General features: G+C 36.2%; 2 protein-coding genes across 2 annotated transcripts; both read right to left on the reverse strand.

Moving 5' to 3' along the window:
- Positions 1–976: 976 nt before the first annotated feature.
- Positions 977–13,146, reverse strand: LOC125068948 (shematrin-like protein 1). The gene is made up of 5 exons (XM_047678353.1): positions 13,093–13,146; positions 12,280–12,950; positions 6,396–6,465; positions 5,671–6,258; positions 977–1,046 (listed from the first exon to the last, which is right to left on the reverse strand). Exons 1-5 carry the CDS (start codon positions 13,102–13,104, stop codon positions 996–998), a joined length of 1,392 nt encoding a protein of 463 aa, XP_047534309.1. The 5' UTR covers positions 13,105–13,146; the 3' UTR covers positions 977–995.
- Positions 13,147–15,718: 2,572 nt separating this feature from the next.
- On the reverse strand, positions 15,719–20,288 carry LOC125068949 (cuticle protein 63-like). The gene is made up of 2 exons (XM_047678354.1): positions 20,208–20,288; positions 15,719–16,357 (listed from the first exon to the last, which is right to left on the reverse strand). The coding sequence occupies exons 1-2, from the start codon at positions 20,286–20,288 to the stop codon at positions 15,719–15,721; spliced, it is 720 nt and encodes a 239-aa protein (XP_047534310.1).
- Between the last annotated feature and the right edge of the window lie 5,443 nt (positions 20,289–25,731).

The following is a 25,731-nucleotide window of genomic DNA, read 5'->3' on the forward strand; positions in this document are numbered from 1 at the left end:
TGTACATTTTTATCGAAAAACACGTCAAACTTTGGCAGAGTATACAAGTAAAGCTAATTATTATTACCTAAAAACTTAAGAATGTGTTACACTTTGAATTGAGAAGTAGTCAGCAAGTATGTATAAAACAGTTTACAAACACAATTAGGTAATATTACGTATAGTATCCAGGAGTAGGAACCTTACGTATTAAATGAAACAATCTAATCTAAATATCGCGTTAAACTTCGCATTCATATAAATAAATTCGTATCTTTTCTATATTGCTGTCTCTTTTTGGAGCATGTATTATATTGTTTTGATCTGGATTAATATTGAATACAACACTTAGTATTTTTTTGTTTCAGTTTGAAGAGTGAATGATTCAGTGTAGTTACAGACACATAAGGGATATATGTACGTAACATCTTAGTTCCCAAGGTTGATGGCGAATAGTCATTTGGTTGCATACCAGTCTTTTTTGTAATTCCTGTAGTTAATATCTCTTGATATAAAATGTATTTGTTGATGACCGAAGTTGAGAATACACTTTATATTTAATGAAATGATTCTCATACCACCACATTACTTTAAACATTGTTTGATAAATTGAACTATTCATCGAATATTAGTCATTGATATATGGTACGACTTCACGTCTCGCTTTCGAAATTGCGTTGATTGATCGATCGGTTGATTACGTAGGTTAGTTATGCACCGCGTAGGGCGGGAAAGAGATAAATATATACCAAACAATATCTCATTGATACAATTTACAAAATAATGTTATGTTAGGTTTTTACTTAAATCTCAACATGAAGGTTTCAACATGAAATACGTAAATAATATATTAGGTGTGTTTAGTAAATTGATCTTCAGGTCCGATTTAGTCTTATTTGTTTTTTTTTTGTGATAGAAAAAAAAAGAGGTCAATAAAATGAAAAATAAAATTTTAATTAAATATAAATAAAATTAAACTCGATACATTTTGACTAGATGAACAGGTTCTATTGTGTTCACCACCAACCGTTGGAGAAACCAGAGCCATAACCAGATCCGTATCCGTAACCGGAACCGTAACCGTAACCAGCGTCGTAGCCAGATCCGTATCCAAGCCCGGAAAGTCCGCTGCTGTAGGCGTAGCTAGGAGCGGCTACTACTTTGTTGACGGACACTACTTGGGGCTCGGATACCACTTTGCGCACGTTCACCACTTGTGGGACGTCGACGACACGCTGAGAGTTGACTACTTTGTTGACAGTCACAACTTTGGCAGCTGGTGCAGCGTAGCTGATTGCTGGAGCTGAGTAGCTCAAAGCAGCTGCTGGGTAGCTAATGACAGGTGCTGCGTGGCTGATTGCTGGTCCGGCGTAACTGATCGCTGGTGCTGCGTGGCTGATCACAGGTGATGCGTAGCCTATCGCAGGTGCTGCGTGACTGATGATGGGTGCAGAGTAGCCCGAGTAGCCACCATAACCGTAATTGCTGCCATAGATACCACCGTACGAGCCTCCATAAGAAAGACTGTCAATGGAGTGGAGACCGCCGAGGAAACCTCGCTTCTCACGCTTCTCATTCCCGGCTGAAGCGCAGGCCACGAGAGCGCAGATAACGATCTGTAATCATAGGAACATGAAAGTAGACATATTTAATTTAAACGGTACTCGGTAAGCTATTACTTCGCTTCATAGAATTCATCAAAGTAATTGTTTACAAAGTGGTATATTGTTTTACAATGACTGCGATTACTTACAAAGGCTTTCATTTCTTTTTCGCGTTGGGAGACTTGTAAGATGGCAAAGTTCGTGAGATGAGTGATGTCGGAGCTAATACGCAGCGCGTTATATAGTTATACTTTGCCTGCGCGGTGGCGCAAGATTGTCCTCGCTAATATTATAATATGCGAATTTTAAAACTGTATCAATTTTTGCAAATATAAGTGATTTTTAAACAAGGTTGATATGTTTTGTAAGCGATTTTTCTTCGTACATTATTCACGAACTGTTGCCTCCAATAATTTGACATTGTGTTATAAAATACATGACATAGTCATTCTTGATCTAGTGGCAACATTACTTGCGCTTGAACCTCTTCAGCCTTATTAGATAAAAGTCCCATCGGAAAATGAATAGATCGTTGTTTGCGTACTCGTGGAGTAAGGCCGCCGTTATCATATCAGGAGGACGCCACACAAATTATAATAAGATAAAAATGTACACAGGATTACTTATCTTTTGGAAACTATTTATTTACTTGCTTTTTAAATATGATGTGAGTAAATCTTGCTAAAAGTTAGTTTACCGTTTCGGAAAGCAGCCTCCAGCGAGAAGAAACGGCAAGAAACAAGAAAGTTGCTCTTTTCAAATAAACAGATTTACAATACAAAAAATAGTGTCCTGTTATGAAATCCGAGCCTAAATCCAGGCGTTTTTTTCTAAAAAGTACTCATTTAATGAATAATAAGACTTATTTATTAATTTAGTCTTAAAAAACTTTTTAAATTTCGTAAATGGTAAATTGGTTAAATTCCTCGGTATCTTATTATATATGTATACCTACCATTGCCCAAAAAGGTTCTCTGTACCGTATGCAAACGGAAAGTAGGGGTTACAAGTTTATTCTTATTTCTTGTATTAATAGTATGTCTATCAGCTTTTATGGAATACTTTTGAATATTCTTCTGTATAAACATTATATTATCATAAATATATTGTGAAGCAGCCGTTAATACACTAATTTCTTTAAATTTTTCGCCTAATGATGTCCTAGAGCTAATATTATACTTAGTTCGGAAAGCTCTTTTCTGCAGAATAAATACTATTTCAATATCTGCTGCATTACCCCATAGCAACATTCCATATGACATAAGAATGTGAAAATTATTAAAATAAACTAGTCTAGCAGTACTTAGGTCCGTGAGTTTTCTTATTGTTTTTATCGCATAAATGGCACTACTTAGTTTCTCTGCTAGGGCATACAAACGGGTGCCCCACTGAAGTTTGGAGTCAATGGTTATCCCTAGAAAGGCCGTCGACTCAACAAACTCAAGCCTTTCATTATTCAAAATGATGGATGGAAGAATTTGATTTGACATTTGGCAGAGAAAACAAAATACATTTAGTCCTCTTGGCATTTAGTACCAAATTATTTATATCAAACCAACCAAGAACCCGCGACAGAGCACTGCTTACAACGTCATAGTTGTTTATTTTTCTGTCGACTTTAAAAATAAGGGATGTATCATCGGCAAATAATACAATGTCGCAAGTCTTATTTACAAAATGTAACTTATTGTAATCATTTATGAACTCATAATTTAGGTGCCATTTGTAATTAGACTACCAGCGTCCTTAGAGGTTATTTATTTTTATTTATATTTTTTGTTGAATTTGCGTATTATACAAAATGGACTACAAGTTTTGTTATTATAAGGTATTAATTTATTTAAAGGTATGTTATTAATTTGGTAATAAAAATACTCAAGGAATTGTAAGTACCGTAAATCTTACGGTTACTATGAGTGACTATCGATTTTAATATTTTACTCAAAGTTTTTATTTTTTATATAAGAACTGTGTACATCCAAAATATTATATTTTTTTCAGTAATTTATTATTATTTGTATGCTATTTTATTTTCTATACAATTGAAAATAAAACTCATATAAAATATATAGAATAAATAATGTAATAGCATCACGACGCTTTATGTCGATTGGCTTGACTATAGTAGTTGTGTATACGCAGTTCCGCGCAACAAGCTTAATAATGACAGATTTTCAGAAGCGGAAATTCGAATAATCGCTCTTAATATATTAGCTTAAAGAAGAAGAAAATAATATCCTTAATAAGAACGATGTGTCACTTATCACCAAAAATGTTTCGTTCTTTTAAATATGTAAAAGGTCTGGCAAGTAAATTCTTTAAGCTTCATTATCAATTTCTTTTACTTATTACATGTTCATTATTAAATTCATCTATTATATATTTATTTTGAATTAATTTAAAAAAAAAGCTGTTATTTCTTAGACAATAGTAATTTTATATGATTTTATTAGAAGACAATGTAAGTTTTTATTTTATTTTTTTATTAAAATTATTATATTTGCTTAATATTTGCAGCAGCAGCAGTTGGAATAACAGTAGCAGCAGGTGTGCCATATTATTGGCTTAGTCTTGGATAGAGTCATAAATATTAACGAATTGAAATCAAATTAAACCGTAATCGTAATATTAATAGCGCTGTTAAAGTAAATGTAATTATGAATGAAGTTCGGGACGCAGCTTTGACCGTGTGATAGTTTCGCGTCGAGGTGATTTGTAAACAACGGATGATCATCCTTCTTTTTGAAACTTACAACAGATTTATTCAAATGTTTTGAAAATAGTGTTAAGCGGTTTATACTTTTCACTTCAACATAATATGTGTCTATTTTATTGTAAATATGTATCTAATGTCGAATCAATATTAAATATTTTTATTTAAAATAGTTTTCGTAATTGAATCCTTCAAATATTGTATATATATTGATTTGAATAAATATAAAGAAACAAACCAGAATTATAACTACGTACGACCGTGTGAGTCGCAAAAATTCATGCACTGTTTCAACCAACTAATTTGACAACCTGTTTATTCACTCTTACTGCAACATGTATTTAGCCGAAACCTAAACCAGTACTAGGTAGTTGAGGCAATGAGACGGGTATTACGTCTTTTAGTTATAATTATCACCATTTCTCTAAGTTGTAGACGCCACAAAGATAAATTGATTTCCTGACTTTTTATTCAACAATATCACAACACATACTATATTGTCCCGTGGTCGGTTCCTTTTTTTTCCAACGACCTCAGTCTAACTGGAATAAGTCCGTCTGGTCTCCACCATTGCCAATTCTAGAACTTTCAACGAGATAGCTAATATCGATATCACTATCGAGAGCTCTTTTTTTTGAAGTTGAGCTCGGTCAACAAAAGAACAATCTCTTGTTAAATATTGCGCCAAAAAATGTTGGGTCCCGTGGCTAAAGACATGTCGTAAAGTTTTTATATGGTAACTTTCTTAGGAATACCTACAGATAAATGAGTGTATTTTTAGGTAGATTCTAAATTTCTACGATCTCTTTCAAATTTTCGATCACTTGGGTTCGTAGGTCTCTACGCCTATTTTGCAGTACAAATATATTACATAAAGAGATATTTCTAAACATTTTACAACGCATTTATTCTTTAAATAATATTAAAGTTTTATATCAATCGAATTGGTAGGTTTTGCGTGAAACGGAACAAATAATTTATTTTTTATGATATTAGTATTATAATTATCTACATTTATATTTAATAATTTTAATTGTTTTCGAAAAAAAGTGGACCACCAAAATATTATTTTATCGTACCAATAGTTTATTACCAATTATGACTTCCTTTCTTTATATTGAATGAGTAATATTTATTTGAAAGAGCTCACTACAAACTTTATTACAGTTATTTTAGACAAAAATAGAATACCCTATTAGTCTGTATTTTATCTTAAAAAGATTTATAAATAATACAAAATGTGTGAAAATATATATGACTGTATTTTATCATAAATTAAAATAGGTACTAACACAAAACTTACATATAACACTTTGACTAGGAAAACAGCGTTTTTATCGTTTACCACCAACCGTTAGAGTAATCAGAACCGTAACCAGATCCGTATCCGTAACCAGATCCGTATCCGTAACCGGAACCGTAACCGTAACCAGCGTCGTAGCCAGATCCGTATCCAAGCCCGGAAAGTCCGCTGCTGTAGGCGTTGTAGCTAGGAGCGGCTACTACTTTGTTGACGGACACTACTTGGGGCTCAGACACCACTTTGCGCACGTTCACCACTTGTGGGACGTCGACGACACGCTGAGAGTTGACTACTTTGTTGACAGTCACAACTTTGGCAGCTGGTGCAGCGTAGCTGATTGCTGGAGCTGAGTAGCTCAAAGCAGCTGCTGGGTAGCTAATGACAGGTGCTGCGTGGCTGATTGCAGGTCCGGCGTAACTGATCGCTGGTGCTGCGTGGCTGATCACAGGTGATGCGTAGCCTATCGCAGGTGCTGCGTGACTGATGATGGGTGCAGAGTAGCCCGAGTAGCCACCATAACCGTAGTTGCTGCCATAAACACCACCGTACGAGCCTCCATAAGAAAGACTGTCAATGGAGTGGAGACCGCCGAGGAAGCCTCGCTTCTCACGCTTCTCATTCCCGGCTGAAGCGCAGGCCACGAGAGCGCAGATAACGATCTGTAATCGTAGGAACATGAAAGTAGACATATTTAATTTAAACGGTACTCGGTAAGCTATTACTTCGCTTCATATAATTCATCAAAGTAATTGTTTACAAAGTGGTATATTGTTTTACAATGACTGCGATTACTTACAAAGGCTTTCATTTCGTCGCGTTGGGAGACTTGTAAGATGGCAAAGTTCGTGAGATGAGTGATGTCGGAGCTAAAACGCAGCGCGTTATATAGTTATACTTCGCCTGCGCGGTGGCGCAAGATTGTCCTCGCTAATATTATAATATGCGAATTTTAAAACTGTATCAAACACATTTCAATTGCCTCATATGACTGATATACATCAGTATTATAAAATATAACAGGTTTACTTATCTCTTGAAAAAGATTTCTGTCAGTATTTATTTAGTAATAAGAAATAGACACGATAAACTAAATCAAAAAGCAATATCTGAAATTCTAAATAAAAAATAAACGAAATACAGAGACATGGTTCCGTACATTTATTTATTTGTCTTTTATTACATTAATAGTATTAAAATAATCAGTGTAAAACAAAACATACATTATTAATAAAACCACACATGACTTGCAAATAAAAAAAAAATAATTGTAGATCTTAATCGAAATTAATCGAATCAGCAAGTACGAATCTGGGAACTGCTGAAACAATTTGCTTTATTTTTTTTATTTTTTTTTTATGTCATAATGTGGCAAACGAGCAGGAGGCTCACCTGATGGAAAGTGACTACCACCGCCCATGGACATCTGCAACGGAAAAATGTTCGGAAAAACCGCCGGCGAAAGCTGGTTCCACAGAGTGGTTGTGCGAGGCAGAAATTGTCTTAAAAATCGCGCTGTTGTGGATTTTTGGACATCTAGGTGGTGCGGGTGATATTTGGAATTTTGACGAGATGTCCGAAGGTGAAATTCAGCAGCCGGGATTAATCCGAACAATTCCTCGGAACATTCCCCGTGATAAATTCTGTAGAAGATGCAGAGCGATCCAACATCTCTACGCAAAGCCAAAGGATCAAGCAGATCGGAAAGGGCTTGATCGTCGATAATTCGAGCCGCTCTACGTTGGATACGGTCAAATGGAAGGAGCTGGTACTGGGGAGCACCCGCCCAGAGGTGAGAGCAGTATTCCATGTGAGGCCGAATTTGCGCCTTGTATAGTCTTAGACGATGGGCCGACGTGAAATACTGTCTTGCCTTGCTGAGCACACCAAGCTTTTTTGATGCCAATTTGGCTATGCCTTCCAATTGACCGCGGAACTGAACGAGACTCGAAACATCAACGCCAAGTATTCCGATACTGTAGCGGCTAACGGAATGTTCTCGAACCGTGGAGATACGACAAATGGTGGTTTTTTAGCAGTTAACGCGCAAACTTGCGTCTTTTTGGGGTTGAAGTGAACTAGGTTTAGCCGACCCCAGTTCGAGACTTTGTTTAACGAAGACTCGATTTCAGATGCAAGTTCGTTCCGGTTTTCTTCGACGTTTTCCCGAGAAATATTAGCACGGCCGGTGTATGAGGTGTCTACGGTGCTGTCGTCTGCATAGCAATGAATGTTACTGATTTGCAACAAGTCATTGATATGCAGAAGAAACAGAGTGGGTGATAGAACGCAGCCTTGTGGAACACCAGCATTGATGAATTTTAAGTCAGAGCATGCACCGTCGACAACGACCTTGATGCTCCGATCTGCCAAAAAACTGGTAATCCAATTGCATAATTTCCCGGGAAGCCCATAGGAAGGAAGCTTCGAAAGAAGCGCTTTGTGCCACACGCGATCGAAGGCCTTCGCTATGTCCAGACTGGCTGCTAATGCCTCCCCTTTGCTCTCAACTGCTTCCGCCCATCTATGAGTAAGGTAAACTAGAAGATCACCGGCTGAGCGACCCCGACGGAAACCGTACTGGCGGTCGCTAATCAGCTGGTACTCCTCTAGGTACCGCAGGAGCTGGCAGTTTATAATGGACTCCATTACCTTGGAGAACAAGGAGGTGATGGCTATAGGCCTATAATTGGATGGGTCTGAGCGGTTGCCCTTTTTAGGGATCGGATGCACCAAAGCAGTCTTCCAGGAGTTCGGGACGACGCCGAATGCATAGGATTGCCGGAAAAGACGCGTTAAGACCGGCGCCAACTCGGGAGCACAAATCCGTAGCACGATTGGAGGGATGCCATCGGGTCCACTCGACTTATGAATATCCAAGGAAAGAAGTGCTTTACGAACTGCACTTTGCCGGAATTTAACCTCCGGCATCGTGGTATCACACCGCGGGATTGTTGGTGGTGACTTTCCTCGGTCATCCAGAGTCGAGTTCGCTGTGAAGAGAGAGCCTAAAAGATCAGCCTTCTCCTTCGCTATATGGGCCAATGACTCACCGTCCTTGTGCAGAGATGCTAAGGAAGGCTGACAGAAATTCCCTAAGACAGCCTTGGCGAGAGACCAGAACGCACGTGTTCCTGAAGGGAGGCGCACCAGTCTCTTGCCAATTCTGCCAATGTACTCCGTCTTCGCCTTAGCAATCACGTTTTTGAAGGACCTAGAGGCAGAGTTATATTCCTTTCTGATTGCGCTGGTATTTACATCACGAGACGCTGATGCGTTAGCCCAGTCTTGGTAGCGTTCCCATTTTCTGCGTGAAGCCGTTTTGCAGAAACGACCAAACCAGGGCTGGGACTTGCCACCGATGGGGACCGCAGATTACGGAATGAATAGTTCCATACCCTGAAGTACCACATCGGCAACAGAGTCAGCAACAACACTCGGATCATCCGGCGAGAAACAAACCTGCCCCCATGGGTAGGATGCAAAGAAGGACCGCATCCCATCCCAATCTGCTGACCTGTAGTGCCACACTCGGCGGCAGCCCACGAAACGAGGTCGTGAGTAACGCGCAACCGGCACTGTACTTCGGACGAGACAGTGGTCCGACGAGCCCAGAGGAGGTTCGACGATAACCTGGTAGCCATCCGGATGGGAAGTCAGCAGAAGGTCCAACAAGGAAGGTGTATGATTGATGATTGAAGTTGTGTCAAATCATATGCTAAAGCGAAGTCGAGAACAGATCTACCCGCATGATCGGTAGTGCGCGATCCAAGCCATTCGGCATGGTGGGCATTAAAATCGCCAAGAATAACGATCTCTGCGAATGGGATCTGCTGCAGTACGGAATCTGTAGCCATTTGGACGTGCTCAACCAGTCGGTCGGTTTCGGCATTACCGCTATCGGACCTATAAAGGCACGCGTAGATTCGCGGATGGTCGTCGCAGTCTACACACAGCCAGATAATCGATAGGTCCTGCCCTTCAAGGCTGCCGAGGCGTCGAGAGCAGATATCATCTCTGACGTAAACGCACACCCCAGCTCGTGGTACAAAGGAATGTTCCAATTTGTACCCGGGGTAAGAGAGAAAAGTCGTATCGGCAGGAGAGGATATCTGGGTCTCGGTAAGAAAGAGCAAGGCCGGCTTAGCCGTCTCAATGTGAAAGTGAACGGCGTTCAAGTTGGAGTTGAGTCCCTTTATGTTGCAGAAGTCCACGGTGAGGGTGGTAAGGGTTGCCTTATGATGCCTGCTCCGCTTGCCCCGAACAGTGGCGAGCGCAAAATTGCCCCCCCCAGAATTCGGAGGGCAGCCTGGGCATCCCTGCTCAGGTTGTGTACGTCCTGAGCATGGATGCCCAGAGAGGGATTCTCCACCGCAGTCGCTGATGGTACCCTCCTGGGGTAACAGAACCAAATTCTGCACAACCATTATGATTTGGGGGGGAGGGGGATCGGGCCTCCGGGACTCTCACATACCGAACGAAACGCAGCAGCATAGCTACCACTTCACGCCGATTTTAAGTGAGAGAGTGGTACTTCCCCGGGCGTGCCGGCCCATTCGGCTGCAACTCGAAAGTATGCAGTGTGGCACTACCACTTAATTAAATAAATTTGATATTGATATATTCCTAGTTTCATTGACAAGTCTCCACTCTCCAGGACAGTGTGCTTAGATTAAACCTTTATATGACGTACCCTGTAGGAACATCAACAAATACTGATACTAAGTATCATTCTTCTATAATTTAAGTTATCTTACTAAGCAACTGACTGATACCCGATATCCTGAAACTTTTGTAAAGACTATTTTGTCTTTTTTATATTGATTAAGTCTCAGATTCGCAGTTGATGCTTCAGCATAGCCAGGTATGTCTAATAAGGTGACAGTCAATAAAAGTGTTTTATTTTTTAATTACATAAGAGTTATTAGCAATAAGGCAGTAATTATATATAAATTAAAATTCATAATTAGTACTACTAGTAGTAATTAATTACACTACAAATAGTTGCTTTGAGAAAAAACTTAACCAGTCCTCTTTTCACCAGTGGAGGCAATAGGGCGAGGCGTTCTACTTTTAATAAAGCTTTTTGCAATATTAATCCAAGGTCCAAGTGCTTCAACTGCAAGTGGAAAAAACATAATTGTTAATTTGGGATAAAAGACGAATATTTGCATCGTTTGTTCTGTCTCAACGGTGTTTCCTTGATAGGAGACGGGCCAGTGTGTTAGCGCAGTAGCGTCTCACAAAGTCCATTCTCGTTCCCAGTGCCAATCTATAGGTTCTCTTGCCATCATCACAAATAATTCCGCGGAGCTCAATGATAGCAAAAATATCGATTATGGCAAGTACGATTTTTTGACGAAAACTGCGACGGAAAACCCTACCTGAACTCCTTGGACATGAAAAGCCATGAAAGCCTAGATAGTCTACCTCCTTTCCACTTCGGTAGTGTTTCCAATCGGAGACAACTGGCCCATTTATATATGGAAACATTCAATGTCTAAAAGCATCCCAAGATTTTTAGAGGGATTTTTAAAGTATGACTCGTGAGTTATTAAAGATAGAAGCCTGGCATCATTTTTTGTACTTGTTAAACTTTGTATCAAACAATGTATTGTAACGGTGTATCTCAAAGTTGGTTGTTATGTAACTTCAATAGGGATATCATCGTTGGGGAACTTCACCTTCAAGCTCTCTGTCACTTCTGTAACATAAGTGATTCGACTGAATTTGATTTTAAAATTTGTGAAAAAAGGCTTGGTACAGAAGAACGAAAAGCCGAAACGGCCACACTTGTAATTTTCCTCACGTCGTGTCGTTGCCACCATAATCAATCAAATTAACATATTTGCAGTTGTGCAATGTTATTGGCTTACTCTTGGAGAGAGTCATAAATATTAACGAATTAAAATCAAATGATATCGTAATGGAAATACTAATATCGCTTTGAGAGTAAACGTAATTATGAATGATGGGCTGCACGTGGCTTTGAACTGGTGATAGTTTTGCGTCGAGTGATTAGTTAACATGAAAGTAGTATTGAGTGGTATATGCGTTCCAATTCAAGGTTGCTTGTATGTTTTATTGTATTTAGTTCATTTTGCTTCAATATGTTGTTATATTTAAATTATATTTTCAATGAATCTATCAAACCTTCAAAATAAAAATCAATTTTTTGAATCTTTGGATTGGTAACTTCATATAATTTTATTAAAGTTGCCACCGGTTCAAACAAACATTCGTGTATACGTGTTAAATCTTTTGTTTTACTATGGCACAATTCATTTAGGTATTTTAGCTGAAAACGACACGAAGACATAACTTAGTAAAGACACAAAAAAAATTACTACCGCTGCTTAATTTTGAAGTCATTTTCTAACTTTCTATGATAATATTTTAATATTTTTATTTAATTGTTGATTTTCAAGAAAAAAAGTTCTTTCTTGGCTATTTATTTGATAAGAGCTCATTGAAATTTTTTATACTATTTGTATAAAATAATACAAAAATACCTCTTAATCAGTAATAAAGGGGTCTTTGATCATTATAAGGTGTATAAAGTAAATAATACAAAAATGTAGGATATTATTTATGACTGTATTTTATCGTTAAATAAAAAATGTACTAACACAAAACTTATACATAACAGTTTGACTAGGAAGACAGTTTTTTTTTTCGTTCACCACCAACCGTTAGAGTAACCAGAACCGTATCCATAACCGGAACCGTAACCGTAAAGGGCATCGTAGCCGGATCCGTATCCAAGCCCGGACAGTCCGTTGCTGTAAATATTGTAGCTGGGAGCGGCTACGATCTTGTTAACGGACACTACTTGCGGCTCGGACACCACTTTGCGCACCTTCACGACTTCTGGGACATCGACGACACGCTTAGAGTTCACTACTTTGTTGACAGTGACAACTTTGGCAGCTGGTGCTGCGTGGCTGATCGCAGGTACGGCGTGGCTAATAGCAGGTGCTGCATAGCTGATTACAGGTGCTGCGTGGCTGATTACAGGTGCTGCGTGGCTGATCACAGGTGATGCGTAGCTGATCGCAGGTGCTGCATAGCTGATCACAGGGGCTGCGTGGCTGATCACAGGTGCTACGTGGCTAATTACAGGTGCTGCATGGCTGATCACAGGTGCATTATAACTTATGGCAGGTGCTGCATAGCTGATGGCGGGTGCAGAGTAACCCGCGTAGCCACCATAACCGTAGTTACTGCCATAAATACCACCGTATGAGCCTCCGTAAGAAAGACTGTCAACGGAATGAAGGCCGCTGAGGAAGCCTCGCTTCTCACGCTTCTCATTACCGGCTGAAGCGCAGGCCACGAGAGCGCAGATAACGATCTGTAATAGTAAACAAATATTAAAATATAATATATCCATTTATGAATGATATACTAAACATAAACTATTATTTTGTTTCATACAATCCAACACATTAAAAAAATAGTATATATACTGGTTTACAATGACTGCGATTACTTACAAAGGCTTTCATTTCGTCGCGTTTGGGAGACTTGTAAGATGAAAAAGTTCGTGAGATGAGTGATGTCGGAGCCGACACGCAGCGCGTTATATAGTTATACTTCGCTCGCGCGGTGGCGCAAGATTGTCCTCGCCAATATTATTTGAATATTAAAATCGTATCAAACACTTTCAATTGACAAATAATAATATATACATATGTAAATAGTCAATCTTGTATAGTAAAAGATATATGGGATTATCTCTTACAAGAGATATATATGCTAAACGCTCAAAAGTAATAATAATAAGTAAATATATTTAATATTATTATTCATTTTGGATCACACCTGATTTGTGTCCAATGACAAAAAGAATTGTCCACGAAATTTCGTGCCAAACTGAATCAAATTGGAAAATTTTGAAGGTAAAACCAAATTGGCGTCTAAAATGCTTTGGGTGCTCAGCAGGGCAAGTCGGTGCTTTATGTCGGCTCATCGCTCAAGACTTTACAAGGTGAAAATTCGATCCCACATGGAGTACTGTGCTCATCTCTAGATAAGAGCTCCCAGTATCAGCTTCTTCTATTTAACTGTATTCAACATAGAACTGTTAAAATTTTCACGATGAAGTATTTGCCAACCTGCCAGTCCGTTGGCTTTGCAAAGAGATAATGGAAGATTCCGCATTTTTCACGTTCACGAATGTTCTGAGGAAATTTATAGATGTCTGAAATTCCTCCCTCAGACAAAATTCCAAATTTCATAGACTTGGAAAAACGAAGAAAAGATCCTACTAATTTCTTTAAGGTCGGTAACTGACCTGCAAGCCTTCCGATAATGCAGACGTACGTGAGCGGCGGTCACTTTCCATCAGATGAGCCTACTGACCCTTAGCTGAATATGTCATATAAAAATATTTTTTCTTCCTTTAGTAAATAAATTGTGTAAAATTTCAACTCTGTGGGATAAGCAGAAGTTCTTATTGAGCTTACAAAATTTGACGTAAATAAACAAATAATCTTGGAAAATCAAGAAAAGTTTTTAACATATGATTTATCACAAAGTATACTTGTTTGTAGAATACTTTTAATAACTTGTTACAAACTACTTTTATGAGACGAGACATACAATGTGAGTAAGAAGTAATAAGAAGCTTTACATTCAATATTTTATTAAATTTAGATTTTATTGAACATATTTGTTGCGTAATATTATTAGTTTATTCGTGGATAGAGTCATAAATATTAACGAATTTCTAATCAAATGGTAACTAATCGTAATACTAATGTCGCATTAACATAACGCTGTTAAAGTAAACGTATCAATGAAGGACGAGACGTGGCTTTGACCTTGTTTGATAGTTTCGCGTCGTGATGATTTGTAAAGCAATAAACTGCCACCCCTCTTTTTTTAATTATTTCATAATAGTGGTAACAACATAAAATTTTCACTTACTAGTTTTCCGAAAATTGGAAATAACCAGGCTTGAGACTGTATTTTTCAGATTTATTAATAAAATAATTTCGGTAATTTCAACTCATTCACTCAATCTTTGGGTCATTTTATTTGACACAAATATTAATCCTTGTTTAAATTAATAAATTTTAAAGATTTCTAATTTAAAATGTTTTATTTTCCCTCTTGGGTAATTAAAAAAGCAATGTAACGGTTCATGATCCTGGAATTCTAGAAACGACACATTTAAAGTCAAGTTTGAGTCGAGCTGACGTCATCAACTAATTTATTCTTTTATATTCGTTTGTAGAAAAACTTATCAATTGCTTCAATTTATAATAACTTTATATCTTCATAATCACTGAAACTTGCTACCTTGCTCTAAGGTTGTTACTCTTTCTCATTCTATTTTAATTGTGTTATTTGTCAAAAATCTAAATATAATGTTTTCAAGTAGGCTCATAAAAGCAGTTTTGAATCGCGTCAGGTTACAGTGTTAAATTAATTGTAAAGCTGACAACGGCTCGGAAAGTAAATTCTCCCGAGAAGAACCGGCAAGAACACCAGTAGTTACCCTTTTTCACCATTTTGATTACAGAGTAGGTATGTCAGTAAAGTACAATTTTTTTTTATATATCCTGCCTAGAAATCAGTAAATACTAAATCCACTTTTTTATCTTTAATATAATCTTGTATTGAGTTCTATGCCTCACTTACCAATGTTTTTTTGACATGAGCTTTAAATTTGTTAATAGGCCAAATTAAAAAAAAAACTGGAATCTCATTAATTTTGAAAAGTCGGAAACTAGATTTTATTAGTTTACCTTTCCTCCTAGTGTCTTTACAATGATTGTCGCAATTTTCTTCGAAAACGTCTATATTATATTGATCGAAGGTTTAATAAATACCAGATTTAACGCTAGTTAAATAGTGATTTTTCAAGTAAGTTATGCTATTAGGAGATCCTATTACTAAGCTCTCTAGTTATTTCGATGAATGCCCGCTGAAAATGTCCTTATAAATGTCGCTGTCAGTACAACCTTGTATGATGTCAACTAATGAGTATGTATCGGATATAATAAATGATACAAGAAATTATAAAATTATGGTTGTATTTCAATATTAAATAAAAATTACAAACAAAATAACTTATACAGAAAACATTGACTAGCAGAACAGGATTTTTTTTGTTCACCACAAATTGCTAGAGTAACCAGCAGTGTAACCGGATCCGTATCCGTAATTGGAACCGTATCCGTAATTGGAACCGTATCCGTAATCGGAACCGTAACCGTACCCGGCGTCGTAGCCGGATCCGTATCCAAGTCCGGAAAGTCCGCTGCTGTAGGCGTTGTAGCTGGGTGCGGCTACTACCTTGTTGACGGACACTACTTGGGGCTCGGACACCACTTTGCGCACGTTCACGACTTGTGGGATGTCGACGACGCGCTGAGAGTTGACTACTTTGTTGACAGTCACAACTTTGGCAGCTGGTGCAGCATAGCTGATTGCTGGAGCTGAGTAGCTCAAAGCAGCTGCTGGGTAGCTAATGACAGGTGCTGCGTGGCTGATTGCAGGTGCTGCGTAACTGATCGCTGGTGCTGCGTGGCTGATCACAGGTGATGCGTAGCTTATCGCGGGTGCTGCGTGACTGATGATGGGTGAAGAGTAGCCCGAGTAGCCACCATAACCGTAGTTACTGCCATAAACACCACCGTACGAGCCCCCATAAGAAAGACTGTCAATAGAGTGGAGACCGCCGAGGAAGCCTCGCTTCTCACGCTTCTCATTCCCGGCTGAAGCACAGGCCACGAGAGCGCAGATAACGATCTGTAATAAATAAATACAATTTGTTAATTCAACAAACCTATTACGAGTCAACGTAAGGAACATGATCTGCGATCATAATTAATACAGTTAATAGTAGTTTGATACTCACGAACGTTTTCATGTTGAAGTTTTTTGTACGAGTGTGTCACTGTGAATGATACAGTTGTCCGCACCCCGCAAGTTTTATAGTCGTAGTCACGCTTTGCTAGTACAATGTCGAAATTTGGTCCTCGTTTTTTTTCTTTAATGAGATGTATTTGCTAATATAACTGGATTTATTGATAATTAATATATCTGTTAAATTTGTTTATGCATATTTAATTCCGAAAATATTTTTTAGTTCCAAAAACGTAACAATTAAACTGTAACATTAAGGAACATAACATTGCGAAATTTTCAAGTAGTTTTTTTTTTTTTCTTCAGCTTCTCTTTTTTTCTATTCTTCCATATTTCGATATTGTTTAAATTGAATAACTTGCTAATAATACATGTACCTTAGTAGGTATAATATATAACAATTATATATTTTATTAGTATAAAATATATAATTGTTATATATTATACCACAGATGTAGAAGTAATATAAAATTATAAATTATATATTTTTATTAATTCGTCCATGAGACCAACGTGAACAAGCCTTAATCATTCATATCTGTTACATAACAGAAAAATGTGACAGATTTAATAACATACATGCATTATTTGCATTCGTCTAACCTAAAAAAGTATCGATTGCTACGCTAATTCTCATGCCAAACGAATATTTTTATATTTCAATCAAACGTCACAAAACGTATATAGTCTAGCGCGAGTAATGCAACACGAAATACTTACCGATATTTTAAAAATCCCACTCCAATATGTAACTTAAATATTCTTATTTTACCTGTTAATACAACCAGTCGTATCTCCGTGAGCAAAATGACCGAACATTAATTGTTTCGTTATTTAGTTGACCGTTTGTTGGCTAATGTTGCGAATAATTTAATTTTATTAATTACCATTCAAATAATTTCAGAAATCCAAATGATGAAGAAATTAAAAAACTGTTTAATACAGAAAGAACTCGGGTGAATGAAATGATAAGATCATCAAAGAGTAAATATTACCAGAAGGCTTTTAACCAATGTCGAAAGAAACCGAAGAAAATGGGGGATCTACTTAACAATCTAGCTTTAAATAAACAAAAAAGTGACTGTGTTCTTCCAAAACTTAATACACAAACGGGCGCTGGGACTGATGGTAACGAGATCTGTAAGTTATTTAATGATTTCTTTTTGACGATAGGTACTAGATTAGCAAATAACATTTCAAAAAAATTTCACTCAGGCGTTATTCACACTCTAATGTACAAAGAAAACCATTACCATGAAACTGTCTTGTGTCAGCTGCAGCCGTGCACTGTCAAAGAAGTCAAAAATATAATAAATAATTTAGATTGTAACACTAGCACTGGTATTGACGGAATCAGTACAAAAGCACTTAAATGTATAAAAGGAATAGTTGTCACTGATCTAGTTAATTGTATAAATAAATGTTTACTACAAGGCAAATTCCCTGATAGCCTTAAAATTCCAAAAGTCACTCCAATTTACAAATCCGGTTCGAAATCTGATCCAAGTAATTATAGACCGATATCAGTACTGCCTGTGATATCTAAAATATTTGAAAAAATAATATATAATCGACTAAATGATTACTTAGATAGGAAAAATTTTTTAATAAAAGAACAATACGGTTTTAGGTCGCAGTCAAATACACTCTCTGCAGCTATTGATGTAATAACTAAACTCAAAACAAATATTGACCAAAAACATTAACTTTAGCCATTTTCATTGACCTTAAGAAAGCTTTTGACACCGTTAGTCATGTTAAATTGTTACAAAAGTTAAGAAACATCGGTATCACCGGGTCACCATTCAGTATTTTAGCTTCTTACCTTACGAACCGTCAACAAATCGTTAAAATATCTGATTTTAAAAGTGAGCCCCGAACCATAACATGCGGTATTCCTCAAGGATCCATATTAGGACCATTGCTCTTTTTAGTTTATGTAAACAACATCACAAACTTAAATCTCTCAGGTGATTTGACGCTATACGCAGATGATACATGTATCTTTTACTTTGCTCATTCAATTCATGACATCATAGCTCAAGCACAAAAAGACTTAGACTTGTTACATGAATATTTTTCTTACAATCTATTAACAATAAATACCACAAAAACATCATACATGATATTTAGTGCAAAGAATAAAAAAATACCAAATCATATTCCACTATCTATTAATAATGATATTTTACAAAGATCGAATTATGAAAAATATTTAGGTTTAATATTGGATGATAAATTAACATGGGGCCCTCATATAAATAAAATAACATCAAAATTAACTTCACTAACAGGTATTTTACGTAAAATATCAAACTATGTTCCACACAAATTTAGACCCATCGTATATAATTCCCTTGTTAAACCACATTTAGAGTACCTGATAGAAATATGGGGATCTACTACAAAGACTAACATAAAAAAATACAAATCGTTCAAAATAAACTTATTAAAGCCCTATTTCGTTACAACTACCTTACACCAACTACAGAGTTGTATAAAAAAACTGGTCTTTTCAATATTGAACAATTATTCACATTCAAGACATGCATTCTAGTAAAAAAAATACTGAAAAAACACATACATACTAATATAACATTAACACAGCGTACTTTCAGTCACAGTCTAAGGAATAAATACAAAATTTATGTTCGTCATCCACGAACAAAAACATTTGGAAAGAACAATATACTTTTTGAGGGAGCTCAGCTTTTTAACAATTTGCCACATACTATAAAAGAAATGGAAAATATAAATATATTTAAAAAAAAACTAAAGTTGTATATTAAAGAAAAAATCCTATAATAATAAAATTGTAAGTTTGTTTATACTTTGTTTAAAATAATTTTATAAAATATGTATTTAAATTTCTTCTTTGTTTAGTTATATCTGTGTGATGCATGCTTCCAAGATACGAGAACTCTAAATTTTGTAATCTAGTGTATAATATTCTGTAATCTCATTTAAGTGAATTGTAAAATTCTTATGAAAAATAAAGTTCTTTAACCACAAAATTGACTAACTTATATTAGAATTTCCTTATTTATTTATCTATTAATTAAAAACAGAGTACATTAAAAAATAGAATTTTAACGTATAATAGTTTAGTTAATATATATTTTATAGAATTACCACCAAGAAAGTTGACATTGATTACTTGTATGAAACAGGATTTATGCAATGCCAATATGGATTATTTAGCTTTATCAGATGTTTATTTTTTTATTAGGCACCAATAAGCATATGATATGTTAAAAAATTTAAAAATCGATGTTGGACATTCCAACAGTATAATAATAGCCTTTTATTTCGATCTCTTAATAGGTTAGATTAAATTTGAACTTAAAAAACTAACACTAACTGTTCACTAATTTAAAAAAAAATAAACAAATTAAACTAATATCTGTTTCTTGGTTATCATTTGTAGATCTGTTTGCCAATTGGCAAAGGCAAAGGCTCCTCCAACCTTTTCCATTCATCCCTTTCTTCAGCCACTCTGTTCCACATGACTCCTGCCACTTCTCTGATGTCGTCAACCCATCATCCCCTTTTCTGTGGTCTACCTCTCTTTCTTTTGCCTTCTCTGAGGTACCACCGTGTCACTCTTTTGCTCCATTTGTCGTGTCCTCTTTTCAAGTGGCCTGCCCATCTCCATTTAAGTCTTTTGACTTTAGTTGTTACAGCTGTAGTGTTTGTTTTATTTCTAATGACACAGTTTTTCAATCTGTCCGACTTTTTGAGATTGGGCATACTCCTTTCCATTGCATATTGGCAAGTTGCTAGTTTGTTCAATATTTCCTGGTTTAAAGTCCATGATTGACAACCGTAAGTAAGAATAGGTAGTATGCAGGTGTTAAACAATTTTTTATATTTATAGGGAGTGTTCTATCTTTCATGACCCTTAAACAAAAATTTTGACCTATCATTATATTATTACGTTATAATTAAGGCAGCTCCTTTAAAATACCATAATCGTCTTCAAACACATTTAGTCGTCTAACGAAGAAATAGGTTAGGTTGATAAGTCTTAAACATATAAATTTGTGATATATCTACGCATTGTCTGCTTCTAATAAGTGTATCAAATGCATCTATGCTATAAGGTGAACGTCCTCTAATGTCATAATATACTCCTATATGCCCTATAATATACACATACGTGATGAATCGTGAATCTACTACTAACATAAAATTTCCGTATTATTGTCGTCAAATAATGGTCACTTAAAAGTTCTAATTTCACGTTAACTCTTTTTTGTCACGCAGTCGATACCTTTAGAAAAGGGTTACAGGGAACCAGGTTTAGTTGGATTCTTACCCACTAAAACCACTGCGATGGCCTTCTTTGGCTCGGATCGGAGAGGATATAAGATCGTGTCGATATAACGCATGCGTGGCCGCCCCTGCAGTGCTTTGCTTGTGGAGCGCAGCTCTCCTCGCTAGTGCGTATGACAGCATGAGGCTATTCTGGCTGACATCCGACTCAATGCCGTCTGAAAAAAGGACAACGGCCCTATCTTTGAAGCTGGGCGTCGGCGAGAGGACGCCTTTGTCACCTCTACCTAGCGGGATAAGCCATTTCCCGTTCCCACTCCGCCGTTTCCTTATGGACCATGACGTTCTCACGGAACTGAGTTATATTGGTAGGGGTTTTTGGATATCCTGTTGTTGCTGCCAACATATAGATTTAAATCGCTTATAGTATTTTGTTTTCAAGCAGTGATGACTTGTCTAATAATAGCCGTTAATTTGATTACATTTCGTTTTTTACAACACAGTGACCACCTCTGTTCCATTTGTATAAGTATAATGAAAATATGTTTACTTGTCTAATCTTTGCTTATTACTGTTCTCCTGAAGCGTTCTTTTTAATTTCGTCGTGCAAGAATGGGGGTTTTGGAACGAAGTTCCTTATCGCGCGTTGTGAAAGGGGGCTAGACGGAAAAAAAAACTCACGAAAAGTTGTAACGACACTTTTTGCTATAGTAAGTGTCATATCCTTTCTTATAATGTTGTTCCTTAGCAACGTTATATTTGTTATGTCATTAAAATGTATTAAATAAAAATGCATGAAGCAAATTACCAATTATTATTTATATAGTAAAAACATATCCCATCAAAAACATAAATGTAAAAATGAGAGCCAAGTTAAATATTATGATATATACCTTGGTTCTTGTCTTCAACGACAAAAGAAGTGAGATCTAAATTTTTGCCAAGTTAAATAGTCCTTTCTGAAATTTATTTATAACTACATAAAATATCATTTCTTCTTATAACTTGGGATAATATATTGTTGCCTAAGATCTGACTTGGCTAGTTCTCATATACGAATTATATTATAGCCTTCGTAAGTTCTAAGCCAAATAATTATGAACAAAATAATAAATATAAAATAATTATAAAATGTTACAAATGAATTATGAACACAAATTAGGCACGCAAATATTCAATGGTACTTGTCTGGATATGAACTCGCAATATCTGGTTAAGATTCATATTTTCTAGAGACTGAACCATCGCAGCTCTTAATGTACGTATACTAACTAAGCAATACTGACCTGTCCTCCATTCTTCTTAGATGTTTTGAGTTATAATTTGTTATTCTAAACACAAACTACAATTTGTGTTTATAAACATATAAGAACTAGCCAAGTCAGACCTTAGACAACAATATATTATCCCAAGTTATAAGAAGAAATGATATTTTATGTAGTTATAAATAAATTTCAGAAAGGACTATTTAACTTGGCAAAAATTTAGATCTCACTTCTTTTGTCGTTGAAGACAAGAACCAAGGTATATATCATAATATTTAACTTGGCTCTCATTTTTACATTTATGTTTTTGATGGGATATCACTACTTTTTGTATATAACTTATTAGTAGGTACTTATTAATAACAAAATTAATACCAAATGGTTTTTGTTAAACTATTCTATTTTCCTACGTTTACGGGGTATAATTGTCTTTTTTTTGATACGTTCTTATTTTTCTTGTAGGTACCTCTGAAATGTTCGAGTGAATTGCCCATTCAGTGGATTTTTTTTACGCGTTTTCTGTTTATACTTAATTTGGCCAAGTAGGGGTGGTATAACGTGCGCAGACGGTTGTACTCTACAATAGAGCTCTCTTGTGTCTTGATTTGAATTGGACTTAAATTGATAAGTACTCCATCTAAGGTTTTAACTCTGGAGAGGCCAACGTAAGCCTGCTCTTTACTTAATATAGAGGAGCCTATGTCGAAAAGAGCACCGTCAAGGCGAAGGCCTTGTGATTTGTTTATAGTAGTAGAATATGCTAAGCAAATAGAGAATTGTTTCCTTTGAACATATATGTACATTACTTAATATCTGTAACTTGGTTTTGACTTCTAGTTCGCAAATTAAAGTATGTTTAAATTAAATTGTTATTTTACGTGCGCTATTGCTGTTATCGACGTCCCCAATGTATCTTCTCTATTTTTCCATTGAATCCATTCACCAGTCCTTTACTGACATCAGCATGCTTGCTGGATACTGTTCTTCCAAGCAATAAGGATCCCCGTTTGTAGCGCTAGAGTACAAACTTAAATCATTCCAGTTACGATATACATACTCTACTACAGTCTCACGAAACTTTTTTTATTGTTGTATACTAGTATACTCAAACAAAAAATATGCAGTCGAATAGACTAGGCAGCTTCCATCGGAAGGCATTGAAATAATTCTTATGAGCGCGGTTGCCACTCGCTCAGACACGTCCGCGTTAAGGTTTAATCGCAACGCTCCTATCCCGCTGCTCCGGCGTCGCGTCGCGCGCTGTGTACCGAAATGCCTATTATTATTTTTTTAAGTATAATAATTTGGGCCATTGATGTGCACTAAATGCTAGTTAATAACCTAATAAATACGAAAGTCGGCTATACTCATAAGTTATAAAACGGAAATATTTGGATTTAAAAAAGTTAAGAGTGGTATTCAACTTGTTATATATTCACGTGAAGACCTTAAAATCCACATTAGGACCGGTTGTCATAAGTTTTGATTGCTGGTTCTTACATCATTTTTTTTATTACAGTTATTACAGGAACTAAATATATAAGTGTTCCTAATAGACCCAATAAAATGAAAAATTATAATAATATGATAAAAAATTACCAGTTTCAGATTTTTTCCTTTATATTGGCTTAATTATCTACCTGCATGCCAAATTTGAACTTTCTAGGTCACCTGGAAGTAGGTTATAGTTTTGATCTATAGGTCAGTCAGTGATAAAGATGACGATTTTTAGACGTTAATATCTAAATAACCATTTGAGATGCGTTTATGAAATTTAGAACACATATGTATCTCGCGAGTCTCAATATATGAGCCAAATTTGACATATTTATGTCAAATAGTTTTTGAGTTATGAGGAGGTCAAAAGTGGCTCCAAATGGTTCGTGTAATATTACACACGGTGCTGCACGCCAGTTCTGCTATACTAGAACTTGGCTGACACGCTTCCGCGTGTCTAGATTAGTAAGCTATTGTAAGCTGTGCTGCGTGCGCATGTTGCTCTGTCTGTCTCTCTCTCTCTCTTATAGAAAGATATTTTCATTTCTATTTCGCATTGAACAGTGTGGTGTCGCGACGATTATTTTTGTTGAGTGTATACAGGGTTTTTGTACATTATAAATAATAAAAATAATAATAATAATTTCTTATAATAATAAGAACTTCGTTCCATCCGGGTGTCCCTTGACACCTCTCAACTTTTTTTTTAAATAATGTGCTATAAATATTATTTCAATAAAAACTTTATCATATTGTCCTTGTTCACCATATAACAACTTTTTTCTATATACACGTATAAAATCAATAAATTATTCACAAAAACTAAACTAACCTAAATTGAGCTCTTGATCTCTGTCAAATCAAATCAAAACCCAATGTACAATGATCGGACGTTTACCTAGTATTGCAAGCTTTCGCACTTATTACATCAAAACACTTCATACAGGTTCCTAGATTGAGTAGGACATTTAAAGACGCCGGATATCGTGAACACTTGCGCTAAATCTAAACCAGTTGTGGCGTCATCAAAACTTTCATTTCTAATTCGATCTAATTTACATATGACTATTATTTTGATCGTTCAAGGCCGACTGTTTGATTTTGACCTTAACGTAAATTAGTCGTATGAGTGTGATGCATCATCTCCTATTAATTATATAATAATAACACGTATAGCAATGCTTGCGTCATAAATATATTCTTAATATTATAGAGCGCAAATGGGCCATCTGAAATATTTTTTTATATTCTGAACCTATAAATTATTTCTTCAGAATATGGAGACATTTCCGTATCTTGGACTGTAACTAATTTTTCGCGCGATTGGAATGTAATTCCCTAACGCCCTGTTTTACATAATAGGTATGCGGATTGGCAAAAGGGTCACCTCATAGTTAGTGGGCACTACTGCCCACAGATAGTTGACGTTGTAAAAAATAATAAACTACGAACCTACGAACGAACCCTGGGAGCTGAGATGCTACGTCCCTTGTGCCTATTGTTACACTGGCTTACAAAACCTTTAAACCAGTATACGACAATACTCTGTACTGCTTTTTGGCAGTCAAATATCTGATGGGTGAGTAGAGTAGTATCGGGCTGGCCCACCACATTACCACTACGTAAACTCCGGTGTCGCTTTTAATAAGGACCTCAGAGGAATTAGGTAGTGGATTCCCCTTCTTCGAGTCTCACCTTTAGCAGTGTTCCTTGTTGGTTATTATAAGCCTAGGAATGTTGTTGCATTGGGAGATCTTCATGGATTTTATGTCTTGGACTATTGCCACATTCGATGAGGTCTGATGTTGTCGAGACCGTTTCCTTGATAATAAGGCTTTAAGGATTTTAGGTTTGGAGCACTTAATATGACTTCAAGTTCTTTCTGTTGAAGATGCTTGTCTTTGGACTGGGCCATCTCAGCTTTATAACTATGGTAGTAACTTCACATTCAGCTTAATCCACTACAAAGTACATGACTAGGAATCTTAAGATTTAGATTTCTCAAATGTTGACTACTGTCACAAATAATAACTATGTTAATTATATATGTTACATGTGATTAGTTCTTAAAGAAACGCAATCATCATATGAACCGGTATTTTGACTTAGCGTTTGTATCGTAAGTCCACAACGATATATGTGTGTATGTTATAAAAATATTTAATTATTAGACACATTTAATTATTATGTTCTGACCAATGATAAAATCAATGTTATATT

Source organism: Vanessa atalanta, chromosome 14, assembly GCF_905147765.1.
Source record: "Vanessa atalanta chromosome 14, ilVanAtal1.2, whole genome shotgun sequence".
Taxonomy (NCBI): domain Eukaryota; kingdom Metazoa; phylum Arthropoda; class Insecta; order Lepidoptera; family Nymphalidae; genus Vanessa; species Vanessa atalanta.

Coding starts and splice junctions, on each gene's coding strand:
- LOC125068949 (XM_047678354.1), bottom strand. CDS start 20,288: ATGGACTTTAAACCAGGAAATATTGAACAAACTAGCAACTTGCCAATA. Junction 16,358..20,207: donor AGTATGCCCAATCTCAAAAA/GTCGGACAGATT, acceptor TATTTATTACAG/ATCGTTATCTGCGCTCTCGT.
- LOC125068948 (XM_047678353.1), bottom strand. Junction 6,466..12,279: donor GGTTACTCTAACGGTTGGTG/GTGAACGAAAAA, acceptor GCTGCGTTTTAG/CTCCGACATCACTCATCTCA. Junction 1,047..5,670: donor GTTACGGATACGGATCTGGT/TACGGTTCTGAT, acceptor TACGGTTCCGGT/TACGGATACGGATCTGGTTA.